The 17802-nt window shown below is 54.3% G+C and overlaps 8 protein-coding genes across 8 annotated transcripts; 5 read left to right on the top strand and 3 right to left on the bottom strand.

Moving 5' to 3' along the window:
* Nucleotides 1-2720: 2720 nt before the first annotated feature.
* On the top strand, nt 2721-4031 carry V2A60_008650 (WW domain-containing protein; the record flags this gene model as incomplete). Its single annotated transcript, XM_083259922.1, has 3 exons — nt 2721-2818; nt 2968-3851; nt 3979-4031. The coding sequence occupies 3 exons, from the start codon at nt 2721-2723 to the stop codon at nt 4029-4031; spliced, it is 1035 nt and encodes a 344-aa protein (XP_083116048.1).
* A 570-nt stretch (nt 4032-4601) lies between these two features.
* On the bottom strand, nt 4602-5611 carry V2A60_008649 (uncharacterized protein; the record flags this gene model as incomplete). The annotated part of the gene is made up of 3 exons (XM_083259921.1): nt 4602-4843; nt 4939-5031; nt 5104-5611. 3 exons carry the CDS (start codon nt 5609-5611, stop codon nt 4602-4604), a joined length of 843 nt encoding a protein of 280 aa, XP_083116047.1.
* Nucleotides 5612-6625: 1014 nt separating this feature from the next.
* Nucleotides 6626-7579, bottom strand: V2A60_008648 (D-isomer specific 2-hydroxyacid dehydrogenase; the record flags this gene model as incomplete). Its single annotated transcript, XM_083259920.1, has 1 exon — nt 6626-7579. One exon carries the CDS (start codon nt 7577-7579, stop codon nt 6626-6628), a length of 954 nt encoding a protein of 317 aa, XP_083116046.1.
* A 1228-nt stretch (nt 7580-8807) lies between these two features.
* V2A60_008647 (uncharacterized protein) lies at nt 8808-10170 on the bottom strand (the record flags this gene model as incomplete). Its single annotated transcript, XM_083259919.1, has 2 exons — nt 8808-9259; nt 9333-10170. The coding sequence occupies 2 exons, from the start codon at nt 10168-10170 to the stop codon at nt 8808-8810; spliced, it is 1290 nt and encodes a 429-aa protein (XP_083116045.1).
* Nucleotides 10171-12051: 1881 nt separating this feature from the next.
* V2A60_008646 (uncharacterized protein) lies at nt 12052-12378 on the top strand (the record flags this gene model as incomplete). Its single annotated transcript, XM_083259918.1, has 1 exon — nt 12052-12378. The coding sequence occupies one exon, from the start codon at nt 12052-12054 to the stop codon at nt 12376-12378; it is 327 nt and encodes a 108-aa protein (XP_083116044.1).
* Nucleotides 12379-13191: 813 nt separating this feature from the next.
* On the top strand, nt 13192-13714 carry V2A60_008645 (lipocalin/fatty-acid binding family protein; the record flags this gene model as incomplete). Its single annotated transcript, XM_083259917.1, has 2 exons — nt 13192-13264; nt 13383-13714. The coding sequence occupies 2 exons, from the start codon at nt 13192-13194 to the stop codon at nt 13712-13714; spliced, it is 405 nt and encodes a 134-aa protein (XP_083116043.1).
* A 1509-nt stretch (nt 13715-15223) lies between these two features.
* V2A60_008644 (uncharacterized protein) lies at nt 15224-15737 on the top strand (the record flags this gene model as incomplete). The annotated part of the gene is made up of 2 exons (XM_083259916.1): nt 15224-15405; nt 15515-15737. The coding sequence occupies 2 exons, from the start codon at nt 15224-15226 to the stop codon at nt 15735-15737; spliced, it is 405 nt and encodes a 134-aa protein (XP_083116042.1).
* A 791-nt stretch (nt 15738-16528) lies between these two features.
* V2A60_008643 (uncharacterized protein) lies at nt 16529-17158 on the top strand (the record flags this gene model as incomplete). The annotated part of the gene is made up of 2 exons (XM_083259915.1): nt 16529-16825; nt 16931-17158. 2 exons carry the CDS (start codon nt 16529-16531, stop codon nt 17156-17158), a joined length of 525 nt encoding a protein of 174 aa, XP_083116041.1.
* Nucleotides 17159-17802: the final 644 nt, after the last annotated feature.

Genomic DNA, 17802 nt, shown 5'->3' with positions numbered 1-17802 from the left:
CTGCGGCTACACAGATCGCTCCGGGCGCTGTCAACGCCAGCAACCCCTTTTAGTGCCTTGATGGAGATGCCGTCAAAGGTTCCGTCCCGGACACAACGTTGCCAAGTCTCGTCGGAACTCGCGGTAGTACCGCTCCGCTCCGCTCCAATCGCTTCGACAGTGCCCGGTCGCCCAGCGCGCTCGTGTTGAGCTGCACCGTGGACGTGCCCCGCCGCCTTCCTAAGCCTGCAGCTCCTCGGGCGAGTACAACCTTGTTTCTCGTGGCCCGACGGTGACGACCGTCACCGGCAAATGGGTACATGTATATGTTGAATGACCGATGGATACACAGAGTGGCAGATCTTGTCAAGTTTTTGTACGAAGACGTTGCATGACATTCACGCCACGAATGGCGATACGTCAATCAGGCTGACCTGCCAGCCTGATATGGCATCGGTCCAGCATTTGAGGCGGCCAAGCCGGATCTTTGAGGGAAAGAGTGTACTCTATGCTGCCGGTGACATGGGATCGGACTTGGAGTGTAAGTCTATACTATGCCGCCGCTAACCACCAAAACAATCCCAGTAGAAGGCAAAATGATACGTGTCTCGACAGCCATTACTAGACCGACGGACAAAGTGTATAGAAATTAAAATCCCCTCATGTGTTGGGATGAAAGCGAACCCCTAAAACGAATAGAATTTTGATGGAACTGCGCAGAGACCCGTGGGCGTGATTCTAATTGTGCAATGACGCTACGGACAATTGAACACTTGATTACCCGACAGCAACAGAAGTCTGATTTGAGCAAATATTATTAATGCGCTTCGAGAGCTTGCAACAGAAAGGAAAGACCCGATGGATCTCCAATCTAATCTTCGCAATGGGCCTAGACCAGCGTCGGGATCAATTGTTTCGTGATGTCGCAACGAAGCTTTCAGCCGAGTCTTTCAACCCAAGACGTCTCAGTACTTCTACTTCTTCTTTCGTACTTGCTCACCAGCTTGGAAATCATCTTTTAGTCTTTCAATGATACAAAAAAGCTAAAGAGGTTTTATGCAGTCTCGAATGCGCTGATTCCGCCTCTATTACTGGAGTAGCACCAAGAAAGTCGCACTGCCAGCAGCGAAAGTTCCGACTGGGGGGAGCAGTGGGTTCAGGTTATGTACTGTGCAATCCCGAGCATTTTCCCGTAGGCGACTGTAACAAAGTATTAATACAACACACTTGACCAGGATAAGGAAGGCAATAGAAGGTGCCAACGAAGGGGGACTACTGGATAGTGCTCCGCGCGATACGGGTGATATTCGCGGAGGGCTTGCCTTTTGCGCGTACAAACTACCCAACTATAAAAGACTACGAGAAGAAGAATTTTTATAGGGCAACTATGGGCTTTTCTAGAGAATACGACCGTTGAATTGGTAACTGGTAGGGGGAGGGTAGAGCGGATCTCGTTGCAGGTAGAAAGCAGTGTTATCACTTTTTTGTTTATTTATTTTTTAATTCGCCTTTTGTATTTGCTTTTTGGTTTCACATGTCCGTTTCCACTCCTCGGGCTTTACTCGTATCTCAATGCACAAAATTGCCCAGTGATATTCGTAGAGTTCAAATGTCCGAGTGACTACCTTGGAGATGGACAAAGGCAGGACTTTTTGCCACTTGTACCAGAACGATGAACACAAGCGTCACGAAAAAAAAAACAGGCTGAAGAAGGGAAGAAAGTTGAAAGTTGAAAAAAAAAAGAAAGGAAACTCATCACACCCGCGTGACATTTATTTCGTCTGGGATGCCTCTTTGGAATTAGAATGTTCCTTGGTTGTCCTGATCGGATGCGCGGGATCCGGATACCAAGCCACAGCCACACGGAGCCTACTGGTACGAGAAAGAAGATGAAGAAGAAGAAGAAAAGGTGTGAGGCTGTGCATTCGGAGAATCCCCCAGTCAGCTGTCGCCGTCGCCGCGGGCCCGAAGCAACGACAGCAAACCCCCACCCCCCTGGGGGGCCACGGGGTCCTCTGGGAAACCCTGGCCAGCGGAACGCTTTCCTAGTCGGGGCAAGGCGATCGGATGGGATGTTGCTTCTGCCTTGAGAGCTTTGCTCTTGCTTTGCCTTTGCTGACGAGTTGTTCTCTTCCTCTCCCTCAGTGGGTGGGTAACTAACTACTTGGTGGCGGAGAACTAACTGACTGGTTGGTGACGCTTGATGGCCACCCCGAGAGAGAGAGAGAGTGAGAGAGAGGCCCGCCAAAACTAACTACCATGTACATACGTATGCGTGTTTTTTTTTAAATGACGTCCATCCTCGAAGCCTTATAACCCCCCTTCTGACGCGCCTTGTGAGAAGTGGCGGGCCAATTTCTCTTCTTCTTCTTCTTCTTCTTCCTCTTCCTCTTCCTCTTCCTTCCTACCATCAGCCCTTCTCTTCCCCAATCGTTCCATCGCATCAACCTTGCCAACCCTCTGAATTTCTTTTAAAAAAATTATTGTTTCTCTACTCCTCCATCATCACTAGGTTCGACCTTGACTTGACAAAATCATCATCACCCCACATCGCTCAAAGCTCTCCACCAACGACGACCAGAAAGGAGGGGGTGGGAAGCTTGATTACGTGCAGGGTTGTCTTTTCTTGGCATCTGCTTTCTTGCATCTCTCTCTGTCCGATTGCGACGACCTCTAAACACGACATCGTTTAACGGCAATTTACTTTGATAATTCTTTTTTTTTGGTGGTCGGGTTAAGAAATGTCTGATTTCGCTGCGCCTTCCGGCCCTCCGCCGCCCAAGGCTCCCGAAGTGCCACCCGGTTGGACAGCTCGTTGGAACGCCGAATACAAGGAATGGTAAGCAGCACACGAAGCGGCCAAGACAATCTTCTTCTTTTTGCCCCTCCCCCCCTCTCTCTCTCTTCTTTTTTGTGTCTTAACGTCTTAAATAACACCACTTCGTCAACACTGCAACAACTAACCACGCCTCATACTTGCTCCCCCAGGTTCTACGTCAACCTCGAGACAAAACAGTCTCAATGGGAGCGCCCAACCGCTCCCGCCGGCGGCGCCGGCGCGCATGATGACGGGCCCCCTCCCTACGAGGCCGCAGGCAACAGCAATGCAGGCCCCCAAGACGCCAAGCACAACCACGACGCCAAGCGTGACGACGGGAACCGGAGCAACCCGCCCGCGCCGTACGGCGGCTCCGGCGGCAACGGCCACGAGGACGACGAGGCCATGGCCCGCCGTCTGCAGGCCGAGGAAGACGCCCGCAACGGCCGCCCCGGCGGCGGCGGCAGCCCCTTCCCGTCCGAACTTCCCCCGCGCGAAGGCGCGTCCGGCGAGCGTGGTCTCTTGGGCAAGCTAATGGGCCGCAAGAATAATAACAACAGCAGCAACAGCAACAGCAACCCCCCCGGTGCCTACGGCGGCAGCTACAACAACAATAATAATCAGGGCGGCCAGTACGGCGGCGGATATCCTCAACAAGGAGGCGGCTACCCCCAGCAAGGTGGCGGCGGCCAGTACGGTGGCGGCTACAACCAGGGTCCGCAGTACGGCGGCGGATACCCCCAGCAAGGCGGCTACAACAACGGCCCTGCGCCCTACGGCGGCGGCTACCCCCAGCAGGGTGGCTACGGTGGCGGTCCCGGCTACGGTCCTGGGCCGGGCTACGGCGGCGGGCCCGGCTACGGTGGTGGTGGTGGCTACGGCGGTGGCTACGGCGGCGGATACCAGCAGCAGCAGCAGCCGCCCCGACGAGGCGGTGGTGGCATGGGCCTCATGGGAGGCGCCGCCATGGGCGCGGGTGCCGGTCTGCTGGGCGGCGTGCTCCTCGGCGAGGCCATCTCGCACCACGACCAGGACGAATACAGGGACGGATACGGTACGTGACAAAAGAAATCTTTGGCAAAGATGACAACCTTTCTCTTGGTTCTCTCGAGAACGTGGAGAAAAAAGAGAGAGAGAAATCTATTTATATATGTATATATACTAACGCTGCACAATGACAGAGGACGGCCGTGACGATGCCAACTACGACGACGGAGGCGGCGGCGACTGGTAACATTTTAGTGTCGCAGCTGCTGTACAGGGATGATGAAGACGGATGATTTTTTGTTTGTTGGTTCTTTTTACCTTTTTTTTTTTTTTAGGAATGGATTGTTTGTGCAAGGTGGATTTTGCAGTGTGACGCGCCAAACGATGACGAAAGATACATGGGAGACGCGAATTTTGTATGGCTTCTTCTTCTTCTTCACCTTCTCCTCCTTGTTCCATTCCATGTAACGAAATATGAGCCTTGTATGCGAGTTGGTCCTGCCCAATATTTCCTGACGAGCTCTACACTACAAAAAAACCCTCCTCCTCCGCGGTCACTCTGTATGTCCCGCCCGACCAACGCATAACTAAACAGTTGTAACCATGAATGCCGCCATCATCCAAGTATCAATCATGTATGACGTCTATTCTTGTATACTCATGTAAGCGTACAGAATATTCTCCTTTTGTTTTGAGGGGAAAAAAACCACCCTCTATTTCCACTTGTACCACATTTTCCCCAATATCAAACTGTCTCTTCTTCCTTCTTCTTCTTCTTCTTCTTCTTCTTCTTCTTCTTCTTCTTCTTCTTCTTTCTCTATCGTCTCACACCCTGATTCTTGGCCTTGCTTTCGACGCTGCTCGACGCGGCGCTGTTGCTGTTGCTGCTGCCGCCGCCGCCGCCGCTCTCCTTCTTGTTCGAGCCGGCGAGGTAGGCCGCCATGTCAAAGTTGCCGAGCGGGTTGGCCTGCTGCCCGCCGCCGCTGCCGCCGCCGAGGATCGAGTTCATGGGGTTTTCCTTTTGCGAGGCTTCCCACTCGGCGCGGGTTTCGGGGTCCACTACGCACACGGCCAGTTTTGTCAGTCCAGCCGTTTCAATGGCTTGTTTTGGTCATTCATCGGGGGAGAGGGGGGGGGCTAGATATAGCACGTACTGTTTTCAACGAGCTTGGGCAGGCCGATAAAGATGACCATGGACACTAGACCCATGAGGATCATGGGGTTCATGAGGATACTCGTCACCGAGACTAGGTGAAGCAATGTCAGCCACTGCAGTCTTCTCTTCTTCTCTTCTTCTCTCCTCCCTCAAGTCAACATACAAGTAGGACGCTCCATAAAGTAGCTCTTGCGGCCCAGCGCGCGCACCTCAAACCCGGGCGATCCGTCGTCCGCCCTGCGCACCGCCAGCGCCTCGCCCTTGTTGTCCCAGTCGTTGCCGCGAAACGTCTCCCACGCCTGCACCACCATCGCGGCCGCCTCGCCCTCGCCCTCGCCCTTGCCCTTGCCGTCGACGTCGACGTCGATGCGCAGCGGCGCGAAGCCGTCGCTCGGGCTGTGCACGTCGACGAGGTACGACCCCGCCGTCACGTTGCGAAAGACAAACGTGTGCGCGTCCGTCACGGGCGCGGCGAGGCGACGCCCCAGCGACGTCAGCGTGGCGTGGGTGCGCGCCGCCAGCGTCAGGGGCGCCGGCGTCGTGGGCAGGTACAGCGTCACTGTCGTCGACGTCGTTGCGGCGGCGGCGGCGGCGGCGGTGGCTATTTGGCCGAGGGAGGAGGCTACCAGAAGCAGCGGCAACCGCCCGGAGACGGGGAATGGGAGGCGCATCGTGGGTCGAATTTGGGAGGATGTGGGCGGATGGGATGAGAGAGAGCAGATGCAACTAGTTGGTCAGTGGCTCTGGAGAAGCTCTTTGGACTGGGTTGAGACGAAGCTGGGGCCCCACTTATAACGCGGACTGTTTGAAGGATTGACCAAGAAGGTCGACAGGCAGAACTGTGTATTGACTTGATAACAGGGTGGAATTTTTGCATAGTAGGATTTCTGTTGTTGTTGTCATTCGATATTTGGAACAAAAAAATTGTGATGCAAAGTTACAAGTTGACTGTTGGAATATCGCAAACGTGGCAGTGCTTAGGCAAGTTTAAGGTGCCCAGATATCGCATGGGTGAGGCAAGGCCAGCTAAGAACCCATGTCGGAGCAAATCGAAGCCTCCCCCAAAGTTCCCAGAGTACGGCACGTAATTGAACAAAGAGCGAGAATTTATACGCACGGCCGCTGTCGGTTAGTATGGTTTACAAACGTAGAGGAAGTGGAATGACCTCCGTCTTACCGCTCTGCTCTCGCCCTAAGATCGAAAACCTCTACGCGGCATTGCGGGCGGACAGCTACGATGGCAAGACAGTATGGAAAAGGACTCATCAAGGCACATTACAACTTCAAAATCGATGGCAATCCACCAGAGGAGCCAACGAGTTCTACTCTGCCAGATTTGAGTCGTGCAGATCATGGCATGACAGTGCGGCTCGCAGTTTGAGTTACGAGTGGCATCACGGAGCATCGTGGTGCTCAGCTATAACACTGCAGATGGTCCAGATAACGGGCCGCAGACCTTGGTCCGGTCAACTTTTGGAGTTCTCCCTGGGGTTGGCCCCTGTACAATGCTACGATACGTCACCGCATTCGAGACATTTTCGTGATTCGTAGAGTCGTTTCTTGATATATACGATGTAAGCCCTAGTCTAACCTTTCTGATCTATGTCTGGTATTATTTCCCGTTACATTGCAAGAGTTGTGCGCCCTCACAGCCGACTTGTCTCTTCTCCTCGCCGTCTTCCGATTCACGGCATCGCGTTGGTCAGGGTCTTGCCCTCCTGGAAGAGCTTGAGGTTCTCGGCGATGAGGACCTCGGAGCCCAGGGGCCGGTTGCCGGCGGCGTGGGGCGAGAGGATCAGGTTGGGGGCGTCCCAGAGCTTGCTGGAGGCGGGCAGGGGCTCCTCCTCGAAGACGTCGAGGGCGGCGCCGCCAATCTGGTGCTTGTGGAGGGCGTCGACGAGGGCGGCCTCGTCGACCGAGGTGCCGCGGCCGACGTTGACGACCCAGGCGTGCTCGCGCAGGTGGGAGAGCCTCTCGGCGTTGAGGGCGTGGCGGGTGGCGTCGGAGCCGGGGAGGATCATGACGAGGGCGTCGGCGGCGCGCAGCAGCTCGGGTAGCCTGTCCTCGGAAAAGACCTCGACGCCGTCGCGGACGCCCGGGGTGCGGGCGACGCCGCGAACGGTGGCGCCGAGGGCCTGGAGGTGCGGCGCGAGCGTCTTGGCAATGTTGCCGTAGCCCCAGACGACGACGTTTGCGTTGCGGAGCGAGGAGAACATGTAGCCGGGGCGGGTCGGGTCGCCGCGGAGGTGGCCCGCCCACTCCTTGCGGGCCTGGTAGTCGCGCATCTCGTAGAAGCGGCGCGCGGCGTTGAGTAGCAGGCCGAGGGCGTGCTCGGCGACGGGGATGTTGTGCAGGCCGGAGCCCGAGGTGACGGTGACGCGGCTCCGGTCGAAGCCGGCGGCGAGCACGTCGTTGGGCCCCGCGGCGAGCGACTGCACCCAGCGCAGGGCGGGCATGCGGGCGGCGGCGTGCTGCAGGTTGGCGGCCGTGTTGGTCCAGGCGACGAGGACGTCGGCGTCGAGGTGCTCGTCGGGGATCAGGACGGCGGGGTCGTAGGCGACGAGGACAATGTCCGGGTGCTGGGCACGGAGTTGGGCCTCGAGGTCCAGCTTGATGGACGTGGGGTAGAGGAGCTTCATGATGGCGGCGACGGTGGTGGTGGTGGTGGTGGTCGCAGGTCCGGGAGAGGTGATGATGGAGGGAACGGATGAGAGAAAGAGAGGTGAGTGAAAATAGGTGGGGGATGTGATTGAAATATATAAAAACGTCAATGGAAATGAGCAAACGAAAGGATGCCCGCCGAGTCAATGGGTCCCAAAAGAGGTGGTGTGGTGAGCCAAGGTGCGTTTGCGTCGGCAATTGAGAGTGTACCTATGGAGGGGAAAGCCGAGGGGGGGTTTAAGGAGGGAGGGGTTGTGGTGATGTGATGTGATGGGATGGACTTGAGTGGGAGTGACGGGATAGTTACGGAATGGGAATGGCGGGGGCAGATGGCGATTTCGATTGCTTTGGTTGGCTGTGACTTGAACCAAGACACCAATCATAGGTAGGTATCATTATAACAATCCTACCTTCCAATGATTCCAATCATACTTGGCCCTTTGAATCCATTACCGGCCGCATAGCTTTGGGATCACTGGGCTCAATTCGAGTCCCCTGTTGCAGGTCCCTACCTATACCTACCTGGTAGGTACCTCTACCTTCGTAGGTGCCTTCCTTGGTGCTACAGTGGTGTACTCACATATGCTGGCTGTAGCAGGTGCTAAAAACTACCTACCTACGTGGGGGGCCTGGATAGCCGGGCCGTCAATTACTCAGTAGGTGCCCGCTACATACCAAGGCAGGGTCTGCCAAGTAATGAGCGAGTCACATCATGCCTATATGACAAATGCCTGTTCATGGTAGATATTTATGCATTCCATGTCTCCAGCGGTGCAAACGATGCGAAACAAAATTTTCCGGCGTGCTCAGACTGTATTGATCGCAACTGATTGTATCAACTACCCGCGCCGCCATACAAGGTAAACGGCAAACGAGTGCAAAAGCCGGCCCCCCGCAAAGTCGTTTACAGGTGCCGCCCGGCAAACAACCAACCACCGCCCCCCCTTGTCCCCCCGCTTCTCCCGATTCAGCAATCTTCGGCGAATGAATTATATCGCCGGCAGAAACCTGGTCATAACCTTCATGATACTTCCGTACTGGTACACACATACATCCCAGTTCCACATTCAATTGAATCTTTGGTTTTCAAAATTCAAAATTCCACACACTTGCAAATCCATCAATTACTCTTGCCATTATTTTCTCTTTTTTTTCTCACCATCTTTTTTTTTTTGCCTTCTCTGCCTTTCTTTCCTCCTAACCTCTTCAGACCGCAGAGCGTATCTTTTTCTGATACTCGCCATTCGCCGCCGCCAGCTCCGCCGCCCACAGCATCACCCCGCCATAGTTGGCCAGCTTCATCGCCTTGACCCTCGCCATCACCTCGGCGAACCGGCCCGCGTCCACGTACCCCTCGTCCTTGTCCGCGTCGCTCGCCAGCGCGCCCACCAGCAGCGTCGTGTTGCCGCCAATCACCGCGCTCCAGTGCCGCACGGAAGCCTCGAACCCGGACGCGCCCACGTTGCACACGTTGTTGTTGTAAAACTGCACCAGCACCGCGTCGAGGTGCTGGAAGAGCCGCAGCTCCCCCTGGTCTGCCGTCGGCGGGCACTGCGGCGCCGCTGTCATGTAGTACCGCCGGCGCGGGTCCGACGCAAAGTGCGTGCGAAACTGCGCCGCCATGGCCTCGTAGCCCGTTGACTGCCCCGACTCGTTGTCTGCTCATCCCGTTAGTCAAAAAAAGAACCCTTTGACGTGTCTTCTTCGGCTAGGTGTGGATGACCAACGTACCAAAGTCGACGCCGTCGAGCACCACGTCTCCAAACGGCCGAATCTCTGGCTTATTGCCGCCCCCGAGGAACAGGTTCCAGATCGTGTCCGCCACCTGCCGCCCCTGCGCGTCGTCCGCTACCCTGACGTCTGCGTAGCCCGCCGCGCCGCCCATGCTCAGCAGCACACGCTTGCCGCGCGCCTGGCACTTCCGGATCGCCGGCACCAGCGACGTGCCGTCCTGCAGGTCCACCGCTCCCGCCAGCCGCTGCGCCTCTGACGACCCATTGAGCGACGCAATCGTCAGTCGAGGGTACTGCCCGCTGCCGAAGAAGTAGCTAAGAAAGGCGAGGTTGACCGTGTCGTACGATGGATCATCGCAGACGGTGTCCAGAGGTATGGGGTTGGGTTTGGCGCCCCAGTACACGGCCAGCTGGCCTGATTTATGTGAAGAGTTACCGCTGCCGCTGCCGCTGCCGTTGCCGCTGCCAACGCCAGGAGACTCGGAGCCGTCTTTCCCGTCTCCGCCGTGGCTGGCACCGCTGTTCTTGTGTGCGCTCAGGCTGACACCGAGTCCCACAGCTAGGCCGGTGATGATGGCAAATACACATCCGGCAATGGTCACCTTTATCCATAATGGCCACTGTTTTTTGGCATGCGCCTGCTTCTCTGCGTCCTCTTCTGTGACATTAGACTGGACTTCGGTAGGCCGAATGAATGCGGCTTCTTTCTGCTCGGGGTCGATCCATCCTCCTGGCGAGGCCAGGTCTGTTGCCGAGCTGGTTGTCGTTGCCGTTTGGCCAACTTCACCATTCTTACTGCCACCGAACGGCAGGTGGAAGCTTTTTGGACAGGCCATCATGAATACTAACTAGATCGTGAGTGGCTGGTTAGGTGGTATGAGCCGTGTACTTCCTTTTTCGAAGTTTGCATTAATCTTCAACCCAGTGAGACGTTCAAGAAGAAGACGCATGAAGAGTCTAGGAACCGCAGGAGGACATCTCCTCCGGGGAAATCTACATCGTTATAGTGGTTTACACGTCAAAATATGCGGCTGCATTCCTCTGCCAGTTGGCGGGCGCTGAAAAGAAACCATGGGCCAGCATGCTGAGACCTGCGAAGCTCTCGGGCTGAGACATCAAAAAGGAAAAAACGCGCCAACCGTCGTAGAAGATGCCACTAACAACCCCTATACCCGATTTTAGCCCAATAGTCCCCTTACGGTAAGGGCGAAATATTTGATTATCAACGCCCCTTGTATCCGAATCATTCTTGTCGCGTGCGTGTAGGTGTAGGTGGTTGAGATTGCGAGCTTCAATAGGGCAAATCCGTTCTCGCGCTTTCCTTGTTGCCCTTGCAATGCATTGACGCAGCATCGACGTCACCGAACGAGAGGTTTTCCAGTCGGGGTCGAATTGCGGTATACCGACTTTTTCAAGGGTTCTCTTTGGTACGCAATTTACACGTAAGTTGATTCACAACGTGGATGTTGCATGGGTACCATGGCCAGAGTCAGAAAAATGAAGTTTTTTGTGAGCAGGCGCGCATGCTTTGGCGCGGTTTTGGTTCAATAAAGCCACGCCAACTTTGGCGCTGTTTTTTTTTTTTTTGCTTCTTTTGCGAGTTGCTTTCAATTGATACAAAAACTGTCAAATTTCGTTGCAGTAGTGAAGAGAAAAAAAATGACACTCTTCAATTTTGGGGGAGTTTGAGACATGACGCTGAAAAGGAAAAGCATTACTTACGGTTGTGTGACAGGGTCGTCAGTTATCTCAGACTGCTTTGGACCTTTTTTTACTGGTGCTTGAATGAGTTGAGAGGATAGATGCTGCTTGATGGAGAATTCTGAAAAATCCTGTTTTTCCACTTACTCATGTTTGAATCTTACGGATGGAAATGGTCAAGCGAGTTTGCTTGGGAATGTGCAGCACAATTGTGTCACTTCACTCTTTCACCTGTCTCGACAGAAGATGTGCTTCAACAAGGAAGAAGCAAGTATATCTTCCGAGTTCAGTTCAAGAGCACACAGAATAAGAGACAAAAAAACTCCCCATACGTGGTTCTTTGTCGTCTGCAGCGCCGTCCGGACGCTCCATCTCCATGGCGTACAAGATGGGCGGCACGCCCGGACGTCGAGGGCTTGGGGCAGCTCGTCGAGGACTTTTGAAGAAGTTTTCAAGGTCCACAGTAGCTGTCGACTGTAACAAGAACAATGATGAAGAATCGCTCATGGCCATTCCTCTACGCCACTGCCTCATTGTGCCGCGCTTCGCGTGTAAAGGGCGGGTCAGAGGTGAGCGAAGCAAACGGCCTCGGTTTTTTTTTCTTCTACTCGCCGTTTGCCAGGACAGGAAACGGTTGAGTTGAGTGAATATTTGTCACGGCTGTAGTGAATGAAGGTAGATGAACGGCCGTTTGCCTAGACAGAAAACGGGTGAGTTGAATGGATGCATTGTATGTGGTGAGCTTAGTGAAAAAGGACCCCTTCTTACAACGAGGTGAAATAAATCGAAAAGAAGACTCTGGTCAAAGACTTGACGGCTTCTCCCCATCACACATCATCTTCACTGTGCGCCTCCTTCGTTGCCAGACGCACTCACCATTGCAATACAACACACAAATCTCCGATCATCGAGCAACGGAAATATTTCTTTCGATTTTTACCTCGCTGCTACATCTTTGATGAAATAAAGCTCTTCTTCTTTCAGCATCATCTCGCATCGGCCAGCTGCCTGGCACCATGTCCACAGCCGATCCCCAACCGGACCCCGAGCCTGAGCCCAAGCGGCCCGTGACAACTCTGTTCACCTTTGTCGAGAACTGCCCCGTGACCAAACTGCAGCACAGCTTCACGCTCGAGCGGAGCGATCTTCTCTCCTCCTCCAAGCTGGAGACGGTCCTCAGCCGCATTCGCTATTCCTTGCCGAGCCGCGCCAGCAAGGAGCGCTGCCGCGCCCTGACGGAGGTGCTGTACAAGGTGATTGCGTGTGAAAGAGGCGAGGGCCAGCATCCGCTTTTCCCCAATCTTGGGTCGCATGAGGATGCGAAAAAAAAGAAGTCGGCTTGAGGAATTGGGACAGGCAAGCCAAATGCAGATGGGTGATGCGCACGGGTCTGGAAACAGGTTGGGAAGTGACAAGTTTTACAAGGAGCCGATTGGGACACACTTGCTAGAATGAGGATGAATGCGAATGAAACACCTACGGGGAAGATCTTGATTATGCACATCATTACTTGAAACCCATTTTTGTAAAAATCAGCTTGGCGAGTGGCCACGCAGCATGCTCTCTTCCGCAGCATCCGCTCCTCACTCTTACTGACTACTTGTTGCTACATACAACCACCGCAGCCAGGACCGCCAAGCACATGCTCGTCAGCATAGGACGGCCTCGGAGCCGCCAATCCGTCAATCAATCTGGCAGGTCGCCCGTTTCCTATCAAGAATGAAAAAAAAAATAAGTAAAATAAAAAAAAACACCCACCCAGCCGGCTGTTATTTTAATGGCGCGGGCGGTGCATTTGCGGAGTGCTCGCCCCCATGGGGCCGTGGGCGCCTTTGTCCCAATTCGGGCAACTGCGCCGTTCCAAGGGCCCCCGTCCGGGCGCCACTCCGAGCGGTTCGACGCCGAAGACTAGCCCGGAGCGACCACCTATCCTCTTTTTTTTTTCTCTCTCTCTCATACAGCCCACATGTGAATGTGGATGACATGTGAAATCGGGAGGGGGGGGGGAGAAAGGCATAGTCATATGGATGAGCTATAAAGACTGGACGATATCTGGGGTAGAAGCGATACCGAGACGTTTAAATCATTTCCCGTATCCTACAGTTCCCGTCCTGCTCCTACATCTCCGCATTCACTCGAAAAAAAAAACAGAAAAAATGCAGGACGTTATCGTTGGCAAGTACCGTCTCTCCAAGACGGAGAACTTTGACGCGTTCCTTGCCGAGATTGGTACGACTCCTTCTCCCTTCACACTCCCTTTGTGTCCCTCCCGGGCACACACACCCGGGAGTCCTTTTTATTTTTCGTTTCTCTGCTAACACGTCACGTTTTTCCGGTCCTCTTCCAGGTCTCGGCTACATCAAGCGCAAGCTCGCCCAGTCGACCAGCCCCGAAATCACAATCACCCGCGACGGCGACCGCTGGACCATGGTGACGTCGTCGGCGCTCAGCACCTCGGAGATCACTTTCGCCCTCGGCGAGGACTTCCCCGAGGACCGCCAGGACGGCGTCTCCGTCACCAGCAACATCAGCGCCGACGGCAACACCACCTGGACCCAGACCCAGAAGCCCGGCGACGGCAAGGACGTCACCATTGTCCGCGAGTTTGGCGAGAGGGAGCTCAGGGTCACCTCCACCGTCGGCGGCGTGACCGCCAACCGCGTCTACGAGCGCATCTAGTAGCCGGAGCGAAATCGCCGCGGGTTTAGGTCGCCGCGGGGTTAGGTCCCTCCGGGGGTTGGTTGGTTGCAATGAATGACGAACTGTATATTATCTACTATAAAGCAATTGAGAATAGAAAACTATAGAACAATGTGCTCCATGGTGTGCTTTCCACATCGCACAGCTATTGTAAATGGATGAACGGTGATCAGTAAGACGGCATTGCGAACTCGGTGTTACCGTCCTCTCAAAAAGAAAAACACTACTCGAATGATTCAATGTCTCTCTCTCTCTCTCTCTCTTTGCTCTCTTTGTTCTCTTGATTCAATTCCTTTCTTCGCTTAAATATCAGGTCGCCCAGCCACAAGTCACTTGTCATCAAACCCATTTTCCATCTCATCTGCACCTAAAACCAAGATCGGATATCCCACACTCTCATAAACGAGCTTGTGGCAACGTCGTAGCCAGGCGTTTATTGAGATGATCTTCAAGGTCATTGCCTGGGAAAGGGGCCTCACTCCTCATCACCCTCTTCTCTCCGACATTTTGGCCATGTCCCGGCACCAAAGGGGGAGCGGCGCCGTTGCAAGAATAGGTTGATACGAGTTGAGAGAGTTTAACTCATGACTCTGCAAGCAGGTCACGACTAGGAAGAAATGAACCGTAGTAGGGAAAGAGGAGAATTCAATGTGCTGCGTCAAGAATACCGCCAGGAAGTATCGCTGGTGCCTTTATAATCTGGTGCATCGCGTTTAAGCTAGCCAAGTCGACTTGGTCACTGGGCGATAAGGAAGCGCTCAGCAGAGCAAGGCTGGAGAAATTCAGTCGTTCTTGGCTTATTCCTGACATGAATGATTTTCTATGCAACCAGAATTGACCCCATCCATGTAAGCAATCGGGCATCGACGCAAATTGTACTCGCTTCTCAGGAAACGTGGCGTGCAGCCCGCAGGCTGCATGGTTCCCCAGATAGCAGGTTCTTCCGCTCGCATGCTTCATCCACGATGTTAACCAGTTTAGTTGCGTGCTGGGGGGCGATTAATACCATCTGCCACTGCTTTTTATTGATTCCGAATTGAAACGCTAAGCAATAGCTGCCGCAGATGATTGGCAACAAAGACACCTTCCTTGCCATGATGTCATGGCGATGGGTGGCCATAAACACTGCATTCACCTGGAAACATTATTGATGTATTTTTAGAATCGGGCATTTCATGAGCTGGGAAATAAGACTGGGCATCATTCCATCAAATTTCTCCATCCAATCGGTGGCAATGATTCTTCTCCAGGGAAAAAAGAGGCCAGGTCTGTGGTGGGTATCGCCGGCAATACCGCAACTGCAGTGTCGAGAGCGTAATGATTGCATCATAAACTGCTGCCAGTCTGCCCGCCATATAAACCAGCAGGCCACCAGTTCAACCCTCTAGCACTTTTTTCAACTACGCTCCAATCATTCGAGACAAAATTGAGCTGTTCCATCATTATTATCATTTTTTTTCCATCTACACATTCTGACCCCAAGAAAAAATGAGCACACCCGCAGCAGCACGCCAGCTCCTCCGCAGCAGCCTCCCCCGCCTGGCGCCACGCGCGTGCGCCGGTCGACAGCAGAGGAGGCTGGCGAGCAGCAAGGACGACCTCGGCGGCCCCGGCGGCCAATCGCCGATACCAGAGAAGCCTGCAGGTGCCGAGGCCTTTAAGCGAAACGGGTAAGCCTGTTGGGGGGGGGAAGAAGGAGGGAAGGAGGGCGGAGGAAGAGAAGAAGAAGAAGAAGAAGAATGCGACTTGCTGACGACATGTTTTTTTTACGACCGACAGTCCTCTCTACGCGGGCATCGGCCTCGTCGCCATTGCCGCCTACGCCTACCTGACGCAACCGAGGGAGACGGAGCACGCTGCCGGCAAGGCCATCGCCGCCGGTGAGAGGGCCAAGGCGGCCGGCAAGCAGGAGCTGCAGAACACAAAGGAGGAGATTGTCAGTGGCATGCAACAGATGAGCGGCAGGGACACGGACGGGCAAAAGGGGTTCCGATCCGAGTGAGGGTGGATGAGAGAAGCTTGCTTGCTTTGGTTCGATATCGATGCAGCGCTGCAAAAGTGCACCAGGAGAAATGTTACTTGATAATGGCTAGAAGGGGGCCGGACCGGACAGCCCGAGTGGTTTCCGATCGGGGAGCATCAAAGGGGATCGGCGTCGCCAAAAACGCCGGGAAGAGGGGCAGTCAATTTCCGCTATTTAGTATTATATTTTGGCTACATACCCCAGGTTATGCCAAGTCAGTACGGATATCACTCTCCGAAATGTCCCCGAGCAAGTCTTACTGTTGTCCGTAGTCATGCATAACGAATCCCGGCTCTTCGTGCCGAGCTTCATTCATCTCATCGCATCTCACTCTCATGTTTGAAATGGCATTCTCGTTCAATTCGCCCATTCGTGATTAGAATCCTGATTTCTCGGCGCAATGCGCCCGTTGGGACTTGATGAACCTTTCTTCCGGTGGGCATGCATCAGTGGATGACCGCCAGGCATCATCTTCACCAGACGCCATGGCTGGTCGGGTCTGGTTTTCCGACCAAAAACCCGTATTGCGGCCCTTGCTTGGCTTGCGCAACGTCGCATCATAATGGAGACGGCTTACACGCCGGCAGGGTCCTAATTCGGACAGGCAGAGTAAGCCGTGCAGCTGCTGAGAAGCTAGCAGCAAAACTACATAAAGATGGCACCAATACCCCCCAACATTGAACACGCCAAGTTGGCCGGAATATTCTTCTCAATCATCTTGTTTCATTTCTCGCCCAGTTCTGGCCGGCTAGCTTCGTTTCGGGCTCGTCATGAAGCTCACAACCGTGTTTGGTCTCGCCGCCGCGATGGCGCCGGCGTCGTCGGCCTTTTTCCTGCAGATCAAGGACCAGTCGCTCGCCTCCGTCGGCGCCGTCCGCGTCGTGTACAGCTACCGCGGCGCCACGGCGGGCCACCACGACGACGCGCCGTACATGGGCGCCGTCATTGGCAAGTCCGGCGCGCTCACCTCGACCGCCGACCTCGGCAACATCTTCTTCAAGGTGGACGAGTACCGCAGCGAAAAGGGCTGGTACCGGGCCGCCTTTTCCAACCTCGAGGCTCCCACGGTACGTCCCGGCAGACAGGATTGAACAAAAAACGAAATACGGCCATGGCTTGGGCCTTGAATCGTGGCAAAATGGGCCAAAGATTGATATGATGCTGACAAAAAGAATCGACGGGGGGGGGGAGGACAGAGCGCCGATCTCCAGGGCCCTTTTGCCGTGGAATCGGGCAAGCTCGTCTACAAGGGTGCCGAAAAGGTCTCTTGGACCATGTGCGGAGATAGCGGCGACGGCGGCGAAAAAGGCCTGTACCTGCAGCTGTTTCTGACGACGGATGCGGTGAAGCCACCATTTGGCTGCGAGACCAAGTTTGATCTCTCGATTCCCCAGATCTAGTAGAGTGGCACGGAACAAAGCACCAGGACGCTCACAAGTTAAATGAGCCAAATGTAGCGATACCTTGCTGTTCTGATATATATCGTTTCACTAACAAGGGAGGTAGCCCAAAATTGTGGTTAGGGAAAATGATCAGATCAGTGATGGAACTGGGTTCCGCGGCCCGTGGGGAGACAAGGCACTTGATCGAAACAGTGTTCATATTCTTCCGCGAGTTGACTTGCTGCCCGCAGTCTCCGAGTTGAGTGTTGTTAGCATGTACATGTTCAAAGCTGGAGTGTCGCAGGAGATGAAGGTGCATGCCGACGTCGACCGCTTGACCAGTCTAGGATTGTCCGCATTTAACATGGATGATCTTATCTTTTTTAACCTTTTGCCAGAAGGCCTATGCGAGCGTGATATACGGTGACTGTGCTACATGGTACTATACACAAACTAGTTGCCGATGTTTCACTCGCGATGTCGAGGCGGTGGAGAGCGGACTTGATCTCAAGAGATCCCCCTTCACGAACCAGCACTCGACCAGAAAAGAGGCATCCTTGCCATTCGAATGCTCTTGATAAGAAGCAGCAATTCCGCCATAAAGGTTAGCGGAAGCATTTAGAGTTAGTGATTTATCAGACAGCCAATCGGCTTCGCTTCCT

This window comes from Cordyceps javanica, chromosome 6 (genome assembly GCF_051103115.1).
Source record: "Cordyceps javanica chromosome 6, complete sequence".
Lineage (NCBI taxonomy): Eukaryota > Fungi > Ascomycota > Sordariomycetes > Hypocreales > Cordycipitaceae > Cordyceps > Cordyceps javanica.
The sequence above is the reverse complement of the archived record's forward strand: the minus strand, read 5'-3'. Positions and strand labels throughout refer to the sequence as shown.